We start from the raw sequence: 18170 nt of genomic DNA, 5'->3' as shown, positions 1-18170 counted from the left end.
CCTCCCAAATGCTGTTCAAAGAGGTGTATTGTCTTCCCTGACTGTAAATCTCACGTTTGAGAAGGGCCCACAAGTTCTCAATAGGATTTAAGTCAGGAATGGGGCCAGGTCATTATTCAGGCATCTTTGAGACCGTTGCTTGATAGCCAACAGTGGAGTACTTGGATGCATGTGATGCAGCATTGTCCTGCGTAAAGAACTTTGTTGAATGCTGAGGAGTTCTTCCTGTACCACTGCTTGAAGAAAGTATCTTCCAGAAACTGGCAGTAGGTATGGGAGTTGAGTTTCAGTCCATCTTTAACCCGAAAAGTTCCAACTACCTCATCCTTAATGATAGCAGCCCATACCAGTACCCCTAATTCACCTGGCTGGTGCCTGACTTGAAGTGGTGTCCAGTGTCCATTAGTGATCCAGCCACAGGCCCATCCTTCTGGTCCATCAAGAGTCACTCATTTAATCTGTCCATAAAACCTATGAAAAATCTGTCTTCAGGTGTTTACTTTCACCAATCTATACGCTTCAACTTGTAAATCTTATTCAGTGGTCGTCTTCTTTCAGCCTTCTTGATATTCAATAAGCATTCAAGTAAAGCTATTGTATCATACGTTTCTTCCCCTAACTCTTCTACATGCAACAGCAGCTTTTTACGCTGATAAATAGTGGGATCAATCCAGTGGGTCATTTCCGTAAAACATTCTTCTGTGCTGTTCAGAAGTCATTTATGGTTGAGATGTATTCTAAACCCTCAAGCATTTTGTCTCCATCTGAAACTAGATTTTTCCTTTCCTTTTTCCTTTCCTTTCCTTTCCCCTCCCTGGTACCTGTAATTTTACAGGAAGATACATACTCAACAGTGGAAATCAGTGGCATTTCCTTTACCGCATGGTTAGCTACAAATTAAGATATCTCAAGGTGACAGCATTATCCGAGGGGAATAATGTTACTATAATAATGTAACTTTTTTAGAGTTGTAATGCCATCATTTGCAGACACAGGGTCTTTTCCCTGTGTTGTGGAACTATGTTTTTCCTGTTCATGGCAGACTTTCCCCACGGCACACTTTCTGTTTTACTATGATGTTTTTGCTCTATTTGTTCAATTCTATGCAGTGGGCAATGTCCAGGATGTAAATGTGCTGTTTTCATTTTGCTTACAAGTTAATTTGAATCATGTAGCAGACACTTTTATACAAAGTGACTTACCGGACATTGACATGTTTCCCCCAGAGCAGCCTTGGGTGAAGACCCTTAACCACTGTGCCACAGACACCCTGGGAAGCACACTAACGAATGTATGAGTGAATTCATTTGTTTGTATTAGGTATTAGTAATTGATAGGAGGCCATTCAATTGAGATTGATGGCAGTTACACTGACTGGGACATCGTAATTATCGGAGAAACCAGTAAAAGGAGCCAGAACCGCAGTGGAAGGTCGGAAATGCGTAACCATTTGGGATACTTTGTCTCTCTTCATACAGTATTTGTCTCTTTCTGCCAGGAGGATGTAATTGAGTTGAACAGGAAATTGTCAATGATTGACTGTCAGCTGAGGAGGTCTGAACTGAGCAGAAGACATCTGGAGATCTCCAACAAAAAGCTACTGGGTTTCGCACAGGTAACATGAGAGACAGTACCACACCTTTACACAACATTCACCTGTGCACCTGGAATATAAGAATCCACAAGCACAGCCTTTCTGACTGTAAGCAGTTAAACAGGTCCTGTTGCACACCTACCAGTGACTGTTGGCTGAGGCCTCTATCATGCTTTGTGGTGTTCTGAACCTGCACCGCCACCTAGTGGAGCAGAACTAGGATGGCAGGGGGCCTAGTAGTGAGAGCAGTGGGTTGGTCAATCCCTCCATAAACAATAGGTCTGGGTAAAAAAAAATACAGAAATACAGAATAATGGGAATTTTCTGAAAACGATTCTTACAGTATTTTCTTTATCACTTTGGCTCATTTCTTGAAACAGTCTTAAAGGCTCATTTCTTTAAACAGTCTTAACATTCTCTAAACTGTCTGCAATATGTAGTAACTCACCCAAAACATTTAATTTATGTTCCAAACCCTAGTTAATGTGTTAGTGAATTAGCTGGTTCCACCAAAATGAAATGTTTTTTTGTCATTGGGTGATCCGTACTGGTCTAAATGTTTAGATGTTTTTGCCATTTTTACGTATTTCCTACTTGTATGGTCATAGATAGTGAACAGAAAATCTGTCACAAAATGACATCCATGCAAAAAACCACAACAACAATCAGTTGTACCTCCTCACAGTACATAACACTACAATTTCCCATATTCTAGGACATCCTATCACTCTTGCTGGTCTGGCTTGATATTTTCATCAACAACATCGATGCGCCGGGGAAAACTCTCCTGGCGATTCATGTTTCATTACAATTCATTACAATGTCAAGTGTAAAATCCAGAAATGTATTTTATAAATCTACATATTTTCTCTTTGGAGGTTAAATGTGAGGGAGGTAAAAGAGAAAAGAACAGCCATGGTGTTGGACAATGCTGATAATATGATGTGTTGTGGCGTTAATGGCTTCACATTGTCTGTTTCACACACACATTGAGCTCTCAAAGTTCCAGTGATTGCACACTTGCTTGGTCTGTTAAGGCAAATTGCAGCCTTTTTGTTGTACCGCTGTGGCCAGCCATGTGCTTAAGGAAAAGCTGAAGCTGCTGGACCTGCCTTTACACAGTGGAATGGTGTGCTGGAGATCCTAGAAAGATTCCTGGAGCTACAGCCTGTGATCTCTTCAGCTCTGGTGTAATTAGTGATGAACAACAAGTTCTCAAGATTAGATTAAACTTTATTGTCATTGAACAGTACAAGTGAAGTACAATGAAACGCAGTTAGCATCTAACCAGAAGTGGAAATAGAAGAGGGCAGGAAATGTACAAATATTTTTAAGTATAAAGTATGATGTATGTTGCACGTGGGATGTGTAGATGTGCAAGGCAAGTATAAAGTACAAATGGCATTTCTTAATGTTCAATAAAGGCACATTTAAGTTGCATGTGCAATTATTGCAGCAATGAGGTTCCCAAGGTACACATGTACTGAAAACATCCTTGTCAGACTTTGCAAAGCTTTGTCAGTCAGAGAAAAATGTAGTGACTTGTTCAACAGTATTTTTCAGTCTAACGTTTTGGGAGTTCAACAACGTAATTGGTTTCATATGTGGTCCCCCATCTACAGTAAGTGCTCCAACCAACAGCTGTTTACATCTGCAGAGAAAAATAGGTCAAGCCAGGCAGAATTATACATACTTGGTTCTAACTGATAATTGGACATAGGTTGCAATTTTCAGGGATCGGGTCAGAACCCAGAAATAGACTGGACACAAGCAATGGAATGGAGGCGATGCTTATTGTCAGGGAACAGGTCAAAACGAGGAATATGGGATAGGGAGGCCTGGATGGTGGGGTGAGGACGGGCCTGGATGGTGGGGTGAGGACGGGCCTGGATGGTGGGGTGAGGACGGGTCTGGATGGTGGGGTGAGGACGGGCCTGGATGGTGGGGTGAGGACGGGTCTGGATGGTGGGGTGAGGACGGGTCTGGATGGTGGGGTGAGGACGGGTCTGGATGGTGGGGTGAGGACGGGCCTGGATGGTGGGGTGAGGACGGGTCTGGATGGTGGGGTGAGGACGGGCCTGGATGGTGGGGTGAGGACGGGTCTGGATGGTGGGGTGAGGACGGGCCTGGATGGTGGGGTGAGGACGGGCCTGGATGGTGGGGGGAGGACGGGCCTGGATGGTGGGGTGAGGACGGGCCTGGATGGTGGGGGGAGGACGGGCCTGGATGGTGGGGTGAGGACGGGTCTGGATGGTGGGGTGAGGACGGGCCTGGATGGTGGGGTGAGGACGGGCCTGGATGGTGGGGTGAGGACGGGCCTGGATGGTGGGGTGAGGACGGGTCTGGATGGTGGGGTGAGGACGGGTCTGGAATCCCAAGGGAGCGTGGAGGTGGGTCTTGGATGAATAGTGGCTTGATGAATAGAACTGGCTTCGGGGTGTGTGTCTCCAGGTGAGGAACCAGGTGAGTGAAAGATGAGATGGTAATCCTGTGGCAGAACTGAAGAGAACATAAAAACGGCAACAGGAAGGAAACCAGAACAGGGCAGAGCAGAGCAGGTAATTCGATAGGTGTAGTAGCTGTTCGAACGCCACATACAAATGAGATTTAAGGATCCGGCAGGGAGGGAATGTCAGGACTCCTGCTAAATGTAGTGGGTGACTGGAGAACCAGGAATGGGTGCGTAAGCTGACGTCACGCCCCCTAGCTTGTTACCAGGACAACAGACAGACACGCGAACACATCACGGAAGAGGGCCGTGACAGAGTCCTACACATTGTCACTTGTGTCCAACAGATATTTGTTTTGTTTAAGATAAATAGGTCAAGCCAGCAGCTTTATACAGATGTATTTATAACTGATAATTGGAAGCAGTGTACAATGAGGAGTGTAGTTAATGGATTTTTTATTGTGATGCTAAACATATTTATATGATTACAAAAAAACTATAAAAACTCATTTTTATATTTGTTGTATAAAAAGCAATTCAATGCAATGGTTTGGGCCTGGTCATGTTTAACCTTAATCTTCAGTAATCTACCATGTTATATAAGCTGAAGAGTTCCCTGTCCAGTTCATAGCCTTCTCTGAGAATATCTCTTATAAGCAATAATAGTAGGGTAACTATCACTAACCAAACCAAATCGAGTCAGGACCTTGTGAATCGAAATCGAATCGGAGATCAGTGGTGATACCCAGCCCTAGAAACAAGACAGGTCACCCTAATGGGAGATCAGTGGTGATACCCAGCCTTAGAAACAAGACAGGTCACCCTAATGGGAGATCAGTGGTGATACCCAGCCCTAGAAACAAGACAGGTCACCCTAATGGGAGATCAGTGGTGATACCCAGCCCTAGAAACAAGACAGGTCACCCTAATGGGATATCAGTGGTGATACCCAGCCCTAGAAACAAGACAGGTCACCCTAAAGGGAGATCAGTGGTGATACCCAGCCCTAGAAACAAGACAGGTCACCCTAATGGGAGATCAGTGGTGATACCCAGCCCTAGAAACAAGACAGGTCACCCTAATGGCTCCAGGGTCTCTGTCAGTGATGTCTGACCCCTGGGCATGACGTAGTGTCTGATAGCGTCTCTGGGTGAGAGGGATGTGGAGCAAAACACACTTAAACATAAATGTTTGTAGAAAAGGACAAAAAAAGGATTTGTGTGCTGAATTATTGTGTTGCATTCATTCCTCAGAATGTTCACAAAGTGCTCACCACCCCCAGCTTGTTTGGAATGGAAAATGGGTAAGTGCTTATCTGTCTTTTCATGCATTTGTACTTGCTTGTTTGTTTCATTACCAAGCTTGGAATTTTGTCATTCTAGAGGCAAGGCCATTTGGCCTTCGGTGTCACAAAAATATTTAGGGCACAAAGGCCATTGATTGAAATAGGAGGATTTGGAGCTAACTTGAATTGCTGATAAGAAGAAAAACATACATTACATAAAACATATATTATTCACTTTTTTAATATCATTCTTTGAATAATAACTTATTATAACTAGTATGATCTTTCCACCTAAAAGGTTAAATGATCATGTTTTTGAAATTACATCTACAGAATTGACATTTAAGTTACGTTAAGGCTAGCTAGCCAGAAGGCTAACATTACCTCCGTTACCCAAAAGTAAACCACAAAGTATCTTTTAACATCACAATCACATGCGCTAATGAGTACAACTTATTTGTGCGTAGAGCAAGTCACTTTTGTTTTTTAATCTTTCACCACAAACGCTGCCATGGCGAGTGATGTCAATCCTAACATTACTTATCGGGGAAAAAAAACATTCAGGTGTTTTCTCCCACTCAGAGGTCGGAAATGTTCCCAGTTGCTCATGAACGCACCTTCCAAAACAGAGGTTTGATTCAGTTAAGCACTAAATAGGTCAGCTATCTACCAATGGATCGATAACTAGCTAGCTTGCTTATCTACATGTAGTCCGTACAAACTTACGAATAAACTGACTGTGAGATTTTGACATTAGCAGGGCACACAGGCCAGGGTGGCTGTGGGGCATACAAGGATTTCCGGGGCTTCACGGCCAGAGCGAAGGGCTCTGGCCATGATGGCCGTTGTGGCCGTTGTGATATTCTGATTAATACACATTTCTACCTTCCCCAGGAGTAACAGGACCTCCCCAGCCACAGACAGCCCAGACACCCCATCTCCTATTCCAGATCCAGCCTGCCAGCTAGCTGCAGAGGCCAGGGAGTTGGTGGAGGGAGTCAGGGCGCTGAGCAGCACCGATGATACTGCCCCCCTCAGCGACTCAGAGGAGGCCGGCCCACCAGACCCAGCCGTGGACCAGAACCGCTCAGTACAGTAAGTAGTTGTGATCATCAGTGACATCCACTCACAACCACACAAGTACAGTACAGTAAGTAGTTGTGATCATCAGTGACATCCACTCACAACCACACAAGTACAGTACAGTAAGTAGTTGTGATCATCAGTGACATCCACTCACAACCACACAAGTACAGTACAGTAAGTAGGTGTGATGATCAGTGACATCCACTCACAACCACACAAGTACAGTACAGTAAGTAGGTGTGATCATCAGTGACATCCACTCACAACCACACAAGTACAGTACAGTAAGTAGGTGTGATCATCAGTGACATTCACTCACAACCACACAAGTACAGTACATTAAGTAGGTGTGATCATCAGTGACAACCAATCACAACCACACAAGTACAGTACAGTAAGTAGGTGTGATGATCAGTGACAAAAACTCACAACCACACAAGTACAGTACAGTAAGTAGGTGTGATCATCAGTGACATCCACTCACAACCACACAAGTACAGTACAGTAAGTAGTTGTGATCATCAGTGACATCCACTCACAACCACACAAGTACAGTACAGTAAGTAGGTGTGATCATCAGTGACATCCACTCACAACCACACAAGTACAGTACAGTAAGTAGGTGTGATCATCAGTGACATCCACTCACAACCACACAAGTACAGTACAGTAAGTAGGTGTGATGATCAGTGACAACCACTCACAACCACACAAGTACAGTACAGTAAGTAGGTGTGATCATCAGTGACATCCACTCACAACCACACAAGTACAGTACAGTAAGTAGGTGTGATCATCAGTGACATCCACTCACAACCACACAAGTACAGTACAGTAAGTAGGTGTGATCATCAGTGACAACCAATCACAACCACACAAGTACAGTACAGTAAGTAGGTGTGATCATCAGTGACATCCACTCACAACCACACAAGTACAGTACAGTAAGTAGGTGTGATCATCAGTGACAACCAATCACAACCACACAAGTACAGTACAGTAAGTAGGTGTGATCATCAGTGACAACCACTCACAACCACACAAGTAGAGTACAGTAAGTAGGTGTGATCATCAGTGACATCCACTCACAACCATACATGTACAGTACAGTAAGTAGGTGTGATCATCAGTGACAACCACTCACAGCCACACAAGTACAGTACAGTAAGTAGGTGGGATCTACTTCCTTCTCATTGAAGGAACTGACATTTTTTTATTTACATATTCAATGATTCTTTATTATTTTTTATAGACATGTATACACATGTACTTAATTTCTATCCTAATAGGCAATCATTGGAATGTTAATGGTTAAGAGATGTTTCGGTAAGGTGTGAATACAAGGATAAAAGGTTTGCTTAATTGCCTAGCTGGCTTGCTTCTCGAGACAACAGAATTCTGTCATATGAGAGGGCCCCAAAACAGATTGGAATGTGTCCCTAATTGATAAGGGGTCTATTCTTCTGAACTAGTTTTATTTTCCTTAGGTCAGTAAACCAACCCCCACAACTTTGGTTAGGGGATATAAACCAGATTGGAGTTTGGGAAAGGCACTCTTGCATTTTTCCTAACCTCTGCAGAGAACTTTTATCTTGGATACTTGTGCTGTAATTTTAATACTCAATTTTAATACTAATTCATTTGTTACATTAATTCATTGCCTATTTGGAATGAATCTAAAACGGGTCAAAATAAATTTCCTTCAACATCCACTCACAACCACACAAGCTTTTTGTTAAATATATGATTTGAACCTCCAGCAGGTACTATTTGTAGTACTTGTGAATCTCTACATCTAAAACTGAAATAAAGACGTAATATTTTTAGTAAAATGTAATTATCTTAGAGCGTTTGTATTTTGATGTCCCTTTGTTAAACTGTTTTATCAATGCCTGGTCACTATTTCAATGAATTAATCAATACATCCTTCTATCCTCTCTTTACTTCATCCCTCTATTTACTTCATCCCTCTCTTCCTTCTATCCTCTCTTTAATTCATCCCTCTATTTACTTCATCCCTCTCTTCCCTCTATCCTCTCTTTACTTCATCCCTCTCTTCCTTCTATCCTCTCTTTACTTCATCCCTCTCTTCCTTCTATCCTCTCTTTACTTCATCCCTCTCTTCCCTCTGTCCTCTCTTTACTTCATCCCTCTCTTCCTTCTATCCTCTCTTTACTTCATCCCTCTCTTCCCTCTGTCCTCTCTTTACTTCATCCCTCTCTTCCCTCTGTCCTCTCTTTACTTCATCCCTCTCTTCCCTCTGTCCTCTCTCTACTTCATCCCTCTCTTCCCTCTGTCCTCTCTTTACTTCATCCCTCTCTTCCCTCTATCCTCTCTTTACTTTATCCCTCTCTTCCCTCTGTCCTCTCTTTACTTCATCCCTCTCTTCCCTCTATCCTCTCTTTACTTTATCCCTCTCTTCCCTCTGTCCTCTCTTTACTTCATCCCTCTCTTCCCTCTGTCCTCTTTCTACTTCATCCCTCTCTTCCCTCTGTCCTCTCTTTACTTCATCCCTCTCTTTCCTCTATCCTCTATTTACTTCATCCCTTTCTTCCCTCTATCCTCTCTTTACTTCATCCCTCTATTTACTTCATCCCTCTCTTCCCTCTGTCCTCTCTCTACTTCATCCCTCTCTTCCCTCTGTCCTCTCTTTACTTCATCCCTCTCTTCCCTCTATCCTCTATTTACTTCATCCCTTTCTTCCCTCTATCCTCTCTTTACTTCATCCCTCTCTTCCTTCTATCCTCTCTTTACTTCATCCCTCTCTTCCCTCTGTCCTCTCTCTACTTCATCCCTTTCTTCCCCCTATCCTCTCTTCCCTTTCATCCTCTCTTCTGTCTATTCTCTACTTCTTCCTTCTCTTTCATCCTCTTTCTCAGCCCTGACAGTTCACAGGCTCAGACATCTCCTAACGGACTTTCAGCCAAAGATAAGCACCATCAGTAGAGAACGTTTTGAGAACATCAAAAGAACCATGCAACTTTGGAGACTCAGAAGAACTGCGACAACCTTTACCTATCTACTCCCCTTTAAAAGACAGAGAACCAGAGAAAGGAAGATATCCACCGTGCTTTGAAAAAAATAGATCATTTCATGACTCTTTAAAAAGAAACTGCCTCCATTACTGGAGGCTTCAGTCAGTATTTTGAGAGAGCTTTACTGACAAAATGCAAACAGTACAAGGAAAGTCATTCTGTTTTCTAATACAGCTGTATGTGTACGTACATGTCTGTCAATATTTTTCATCTTCTGGAAAAATATTTTACGTTTGTTTTTGTGGACAAAGAGGAAATTCTCAACTGGGAGTTAGTGTTATGAAAGTAGGGTTTGAGATGAAATGACAGAGACTTGAAAATGCAGTTGGGCCCAAAGAGCTTGCCAGTAAGCCAGCACTGTAAGACCTAACCACCACTCATTGGTTTGATGATGTACAGTTGTACAGCAGGAGCAATTATGATGATGCGCTAAAGCTTTCTTGCATTGTGTTCCAATATTTTTTAGCAATTCATCCATGTCTCATTTCCTATGTCCTTGTATCCTCTTTGCTTATATCCATCCTGACCACTGACATCCTAAATGACTGGATAGGGATATCTGAAAGTTTGAAAGCAATGTTAAGAGTCCTGGAACATACAGATGCCATATCTGGATTTGAGCTAGTTTTGCGCAGCACTAATATAACCTTACAGCAAACAGCAAATGAAAAGTGTCATGTGAATTATAACTAATGGAATCATTTATTATAGGGGTGGATACATTTTTCGTTAAGGCAAATTAAGGGAGAAAACTCTAAGTGTTCAATTTCTGAAGGCCTTTTTAACCTTAAATACACTGCATGTAGGAAAATTCCTGCATGACGAGATGATCCCATCTTAAAATAGGACATCTGTACTGTAGGTCTAGCTGCCTGTATGGTCACTGCTTTATTACCATTGTGTACAGTACACTGTATGTGGATATTAATAACATTTCAGTGAACGGTACACTGTAGGTGGATGTTAATGACATTTCAGTGAACGGTACACTGTAGGTGGATGTTAATGACATTTCAGTGAACAGTACACTGTAGGTGGATGTTAATGACATTTCAGTGAACAGTACACTGTAGGTGGATATGAATGACAGTTCAGTGAGTGGGAGGCAAACATGGACAGGGTTCCCTGATCCAAAGCATCTCATCCTTTTGACATCATCTCACCATGGCGACGAGTGTACAGATAATGTCCTTTTACTGAAGTGCTCTGATGAACTACCCTATTGTCCTGGAGAAGATTTAGTACCAGAAATCCACCTTTTCTTTATTCAGAAGGTGATGAAGACATTTTGAGACCTGCATGATACATTGGGGTCAAGCTGACACGTCTGTAGTTGCTGTTGTTGTAAAACCATGTAACTCTTGCAGACTGAAACAACCTCTTTCTCTTTCAATGTCCTCTTCAAGTCTGCATTTCTGACTGATGCAAAAACCATAAACACACACGCGCACACAAACAGTCCAAAGCTTACAGTAGCTTCTTCGAGTATTTATCTTCAAGGTTTCCTCTCTTCCTAATTGTTGAATATCTAACCAGACACACTGTTGAGTTCTGTGAATACTATAGCTAATGTCACATCTTTCCTTTCAGTACTTGTGTCTCCGTAGCAACAGCTGTGTGGAGATTTCATTCCATTACCATTTCACTGCTTTTCGGCTTGTCCTCTGAGATTGGGGTTCTGTTTCCAACGCTATTAGAAAAGAACAGGGCTAAACCAAAACAATGGAATTCAGAGGCTGTGTCTCACTAGTCATAACCTGCTCTCTTTGCTCGTGTCCTTTTCTTGTTTATTCCCCTTCACAGATCTTGAAAGGACTTATACAGAAGGAGATATAAGGAGCTTTTCCAGTCCTTTAAAGGTGAGGAAGGAAAAGAGATTAGGAGAGGATATGAGAAAAGAAAGTGGAGACTATTGAGACAATAGCAGGATCTCAGCAATATAAGGCCTTATTCTATGTCACCATTTAAATTGAGGTTCACAAAGTAATGTATACACTTGATTAAGAAACATTAATGTGAAACCGGAACAAGCCAACAACCTATTCCATTGTGGTCCATTCAATAACATTTGAAAGTTGGTTCAGCTTTTAGAAATTGAATTAAGGAAAGGAGATAAGGAGAGGAGACGTGGAAAATAAATTATACCATGAAAGACTATTCCGACCCAGTCAGTGTCTCAAAACCATTTACACAGTAGTGTAAATGAAATAAATGAGTGTTTTGAGATGGTTCAAGCAGTGTCTCTCAACTCACAACCCCATCAATATCATAACCATCACTGCATGTTAATAATTTATAACAACCTGTCATGAACATACAGACATGGAATCACATTTGATTTCAGGAATGTAGAGAAAAGCACTGTCTGATATGGTCTGTATAAAACTAACTAGGCTGTAGTTTTGGGGCCAATTCCATTTCGTAGTCAGTCAATTCGGAACGTAAATTCAATTCAAGTTGCAAAAAGCAAAAACATTGACCAGAACTGTAAGAATTTGCGCGTAGTTTCCGTAATGACTGGAATTTAAATAGAAATGGAATTGACCCCAAACCTACCTGTTGATGTATGGAGGAAATAGCGGTTGCATCTTTGTAATCCATACCTTTTCCTTAAGTGTGCAGTTCCATTAATCAATATGAAAGGAAATGAGTTGATTATGAAGTCTTCCTTTGGAACAATCCATTTCAACACTAAACCAATTAATGAGTAGGGAGTATGGAACAATCCATTTCAAAACTAAACCATCAAATGAGTAGGGATTATGGAAAAAGTGCACACTTCAGGAAGCAGAGATTATTGGGAGGCGATACAGTATGTGCAACAGGAGGTCAATCTCACAATAATTAGACATATTTGTAGGGTAAATGTGTATTTATTATGTTTATATTGATTACCACACATGCTTTTCAAAACGAACTGACATGTAGTCCTGTAATTTAACTAGATTGCATCTAATGTGTGGCCTCTTTCTTTCTTTTATTGTTTTTATTAAAGGAATAATAAAAAATACACCTGTGTGTATGTATGTCTGTACATGCCTGTGGTGTGTCATAACTAGCTTCTATTGACACACAACTTTAGGCTATAACTACAGTTCCCAAATTATTCACATTAGAAAACACGACAATAACACACTTTATCTAACAGTTAGTTTTTCATTTTATAAAATCAATGGTAAAATTATAATGGTGAAAATTTCCCTTAACTACGTTTGGGGAAGGTCCATGGTGATATATTTCACAATAGACCATTTGCTTTATGGCTAGTCTGGAGTTGATTAGTTTTGGTAAAATCATCAATTAAAAACTGATGACTCATTCAAGCCAAAGCTGCATTCCAACCAGAAACTCAAAGTACTTCAAACTAAGTGTAATAACCTATTGCACTAGCAGTAATGTCTTTGATTGCATACTTCCGACAAACACTGGAATTTCCTGGCACTGTTTTCTGTAGCTACAGTATTTTCCCTAACCACAGTATGCTACTCAGTAATGATGTCATTTAGAAGATAAAAACAAAGGGTCATCTACCGCAACCCTGTTTCTATGAAGGAGTCAACATAACACACTACGTGAATCAAGACCCTTCCATGTCAGGTGATAGGAGCATTATAGCAAATGAATAAGTCAGGCCTGTGCATGACGTCAACGACAATATCATACAATAAAATCTGCCCCACTGACCCCGTTGAGACCTCCCCTCCCACATTAAAATCTGCCCAACCAACCCCGTTGAGACCTCCCCTCCCACATTAAAATCTGCCCCACCAACCCCGTTGAGACCTCCCCTCCCACATTAAAATCTGCCCCACCAACCCTGTTGAGACCTCCCCTCCCACATTAAAATCTGCCCCACCAACCCTGTTGAGACCTCCCCTCCCACATTAAAATCTGCCCCACCAACCCTGTTGAGACCTCCCCTCCCACATTAAAATCTGCCCCACCAACCCTGTTGAGACCTCCCCTCCCACATTGCCCTCCAACCAGTCAGGGAGGCGTCTGTCGTTATGGTTATCTGAGGGCAGACAGGCCCCAAAGGGATCCCCACCTTCAGATCCAGTTAGTGCTGCCACCAGTCCAACGTCTCTTACTCTTGTTAACCTCAACTGTTAATCTTTGTCCCTGTGGGGACAGACATTCAATGACCCAAACCAGCGTTGCATTGGTCTGGTATGTAGGAGGCCCAGTGGAACCACCTGTGAAGTAGCAGCCGACAGGTCCAGCAGCCTCTGACACCCTTATTTTGGAGGTGATGCTTGATAGGCTCTCAGCAAACACCCCCTTCCTCTCCAGAGATAAACAGTTATTCTCTTGGAATTCAGTACTATCCACAAATAAACAATGCTCAGTGATGTGGTTGGTCTGCTGTTTTCCCTAGTCAACTGTAGCCTTAGATTGTGAAGTATGAACCTGTGGGCTCTCTGGCTTGGCCCTCCGACTGTACACAGATTAGCCAGATAGTTTGCCATCTGAAAACTGTGACAGCACATCCCTGGCCCCTGAGGGTCAACACCATGGACAGGACACCCCTGGCCCCTGAGGGTCAACATCATGGACAGGACACCCCTGGCCCCTGAGGGTCAACATCATGGACAGGGAGACCAACAGTCACTGGAAGGTTCTAGAGACATCTGGGGGAGTCTAATCCAAACACCATAAAAGGAGACCAGGAGAACCTGGAAGGTGAGATCCTTAACTGTTTATGATAGCCTTTGCGTGTATATATGTTTGACAGATGGAAGCACAGCAGAAACAAAGACTTTGCCTCTGTGAGGAGCCTCTGAATGACAAGAGAGAAGGAAAGAGGGAATGTGTAAGAAAGAAGGGAATGTGTAAGAAAGAACAGTATCCACTTTGTATTTTCTTTTTATTCTATAGCCTGTAGAATGACTCCTTGGTTTTGGTTGGAAATAAAAGGCCTTGCCCACGTCTCCAAACATTACCTGTTTCCGTGTCTTTTCTGTGTCCTGCTACAGAGTCCAATGCCCAGAAAACCAGGTTAAACCAAACTCCACTTCCTGACATCCTGTCAAATATATGAGGACATAAGACACAGTTCCTTCCCTTAAATCACACAGACCAATAAAGAATTAGAAAATAAATCCAATATTGACAAGATCCAAAATCCATTAGGTGAAATAATAAAAGGACATCCAGTGGAGTAGCGAGGCTTTAATAAACAAATTACATTGTACATTTAATTTATTTCTGGTATTTACATTTACACCTAAAGGATTATTAGGAACACCATACTAATACTGTGTTTGACCCCCTTTTGCCTTCAGAACTGCCTTAATTCTACGTGGCATTGATTCAACAAGGTGCTGAAAGCATTCTTTAGAAATGTTGGCCCATATTGATAGGATAGCATCTTGCAGTTGATGGATATTTGTGGGATGCACATCCAGGGCACGAAGCTCCCGTTCCACCACATCCCAAAGATGCTCTATTGGGTTGAGATCTGGTGACCATTTCAGTACAGTGAACTCATTGTCATGTTCAAGAAACCAATTTGAAATGATTCGAGCTTTGTGACATGGTGCATTATCCTGCTGGAAGTAGCCATCAGAGGATGGGTACATGGTGGTCATAAAGGGATGGACATGGTCAGAAACAATGCTCAGGTAGGCCGTGGCATTTAAACGATGCCCAATTGGCACTAAGGGGCCTAAAGTGTGCCAAGAAAACATCCCCCACACCATTACACCACCACCACCAGCCTGCACAGTGATAACAAGGCATGATGGATCCATGTTCTCATTCTGTTTACGCCAAATTCTGACTCTACCATCTGAATGTCTCAACAGAACAAGGCAACATTCTTCCAGTCTTCAACTGTCCAATTTTGGTGAACTTTTCCTCTTTTTCCTATTTGTAGTGGAGATGAGTGGTACCCGGTGGGGTCTTCTGCTGTTGTAGCCCATCCGCCTCAAGGTTGTGCGTGTTGTGGCTTCACAAATGCTTTGCTGCATACCTCGGTTGTAACGAGTGGTTATTTCAGTCAAAGTTGCTCTTCTATCAGCTTGAATCAATCGGCCCATTCTCCTCTGACCTCTAGCATCAACAAGGCATTTTCGCCCACAGGACTGCCGCATACTGGATGTTTTTCCCTTTTCACACCATTCTTTGTAAACCCTAGAAATGGTTGTGTGTGAAAATCCCAGTAACTGAGCAGATTGTGAAATATTCAGACCGGCCCGTCTGGCACCAACAACCATGCCACGCTCAAAATTGCTTAAATCACCTTTCTTTCCCATTCTGACATTCAGTTTGGAGTTCAGGAGATTGTCTTGACCAGGACCACACCCCTAAATGCATTGAAGCAACTGCCATGTGATTGGTTGATTAGATAATTGCATTAATGAGGAATTTAACAGGTGTTCCTAATAATCCTTTAGGTGAGTGTATATACAGTTGTGCTCTGACACATAATAGTTAATAACATATAAAAACATTTACACGTTCCACAGATATTCTGTTTTAATGCTATTTGTTAGACTGTGATCTGTTAATTATATCTTGTGTGTTGTTTTTTGTACCTGCTTTGGAAATGTAAACATTTGTTTCCCAATTAAGTATGAACTGAATTGATCGAAGAACAGAGAGGGAAAAGAGAGGAAGCGAGGAGGAGAGAAGGAGAGGGTGAGTTGAAGGAGGAAAGTGAGAGAGCAGGAGGAAGAAAGAAAGAGAGGAAGGCAAAAGGAGGAAAGGAGAGGAAGAGAGAAGGAGAGGGAGAGAAAAGGGGGAGAGCAGGGGAGAGGGACAGGGAGGGAAGAGAGGTAGAAAGGAGATATGGAGAGGAATAGAGGCAGAGAGAAAACAAAGTGTGGAGGAGAGGAAGAGTGGAGGTGAAGAGGAGATGTGGAGAGGAAGAGAGCAGCAGAAGGGAAGAGGAGAAGATGCTAAAGAAAGGAAAGGGGGAGTTGAAGAGAGAAGAAAAGAGGTATGAGGAAAAGAGGAGCAGAACGGGAGAGGACAGGGAGAGTAGAGAAAGAAAAGTAGAGGAAAAGACAAGGGGAAGAGGAAGTGACAAGAATAGGAAGAGAGGAGCAGAGGGAGAGATAAGGAGAGGGGGAGGAGGAGTAGAGCGGGTAGGAGAGGGAGACAAAATAGGAGAAGAGCAGAGTTTGAAACAAAGAGAGGAACAGAGGTGAGGAGAAGAGGAGAGACAACAGGGATGTTGAGAAGAGAGAGAGTTGAATTGAGAAGATGAAAGGGGGACAGGAGACAGGAGAGGGAGGTAGAGAGGAGACACTGGATCAGAGGGGACAGGAGAGGGAGGTAGAGAGGAGACACTGGATCAGAGGGGACAATAGAGGGAGGTAGAGAGGAGACACTGGATCAGAGGGGACAGGAGAGGGAGGTAGAGAGGAGACACTGGATCAGAGGGGACAGGAGAGGGAGGTAGAGAGGAGACACTGGATCAGAGGGGACAGGAGAGGGAGGTAGAGAGGAGACACTGGATCAGAGGGGACAGAGACACCCTGAAACACAGGAGAAGATGTGTGTGTGTGTTTTCTATCCATGTTTCTATCAGGTTCTGTTCACCTGGTGTGCTACATGGTTCTCTTTCTTCATGGTTAGTAGCCAAGTTAACAGGAGGAGGTTCACTAAGTTTCTGTTGTTGGACGGTCAACTGTCACATCAATCCAATGGCTTTGGTGGTCTGTGTTTAGAAAACTAGTTACAGCACTCTATCCACACACACACACAGTTATATTATCATTGCTGTTTTAAAAAACTTTTATTCTGTCAAATCTGGGACATTGTAATACATTTAGAGAAGCAGGAATCTCTGGTCAACAATTAAATAAATAAACATTCTACAGACACCAATGTTTACAAACACAAAGGAAACAAACAACAACAACCAGATGAATGGTTTCTAAATAATAAGGTGTGAGGTGCTAGGGTAAAGGAGAGGCAAAAAGTAACAAAACAACTCCGACCCGAAGAATTACGTTTCTTGTAATTAGATAAGCTTACGGCACCACACGGTCTCAAAACAGGCAAAGACACAATAACCCATGAGGTGCTGGTGAAAACCAGGAACCTAAATAGACATCATGATATCTAACTCAAACCAGGGGTGAGGGGCCATATCCCGCCCAGTTCACTGGGTACACGACCCGGCCCAGAATCACCTGGACCCTGTACGTCTGACCAGGACTGGATTCCCCCAGTGGACCAGGAACCACCGGTCTGAGGAGGGAGAGGGAAATACGGTGGAGACAAATGGAGTTCATATGTGACGTTGTTTACGTTCCGAAGGACCATGAAAGGGACCTGGCTTACGACAGGGCAGACAGAGCCGGAGTTTGTAAGGTTGCCCCTCGAAGATTTCAGTTTATTTTTCAATTGATTGGTTCACATTATAGGTCACATTAAAAGTGGAAAAAGTTCTGCCATGATTTATCTTTGCCTCATTCTTTTACATAACATGAAACAGGCATTTTAACAGGGGTGTGTAGAGTTTATATCCACTGCACAGGTTACATCTTCAATGGTGTTTAATCAGGAATATTTACAATCATGATATATTTACTCACTACTAGAGAGGTCCACCTGAAAACACCACGTATTAGTTTAACCATTTATTTGAACATGAACAACAATAATTTTACAGGTCTTGGCATTAGGTTCTGGTCCTCTGGGGTAACTCACTGTCATCACATGATCATGTATACGATACTACTAATAACAATATCAACACCATAATAT

The 18170-nt window shown here is 42.6% G+C and overlaps 1 protein-coding gene across 11 annotated transcripts in view; it reads left to right on the top strand.

Moving 5' to 3' along the window:
- si:dkeyp-72e1.9 (syntaxin-binding protein 4) overlaps positions 1-12459 on the top strand; it is a 118989-nt gene extending 106530 nt beyond the window's left edge. For 10 of the 11 annotated variants that reach the window (XM_020050787.3, XM_034295490.1, XM_034295492.1 and 7 more), the window contains exons 19-22: positions 1499-1615; positions 5297-5346; positions 6223-6423; positions 9294-12459. In XM_020050787.3, coding sequence (XP_019906346.1) covers positions 1499-1615; positions 5297-5346; positions 6223-6423; positions 9294-9360 — 435 coding nt within the window. In that variant the 3' untranslated portion in view covers positions 9361-12459. The remainder of the gene's footprint in view (positions 1-1498; positions 1616-5296; positions 5347-6222; positions 6424-9293) is intronic. The other variant, XR_004576483.1, reaches the window with a different exon arrangement.
- Positions 12460-18170: the final 5711 nt, after the last annotated feature.

This window comes from Esox lucius, chromosome 11 (genome assembly GCF_011004845.1).
Source record: "Esox lucius isolate fEsoLuc1 chromosome 11, fEsoLuc1.pri, whole genome shotgun sequence".
Classification (NCBI taxonomy): domain Eukaryota; kingdom Metazoa; phylum Chordata; class Actinopteri; order Esociformes; family Esocidae; genus Esox; species Esox lucius.
Note: the sequence above shows the minus strand (reverse complement) of the source record. Positions and strands in the feature narration are given on the sequence as shown.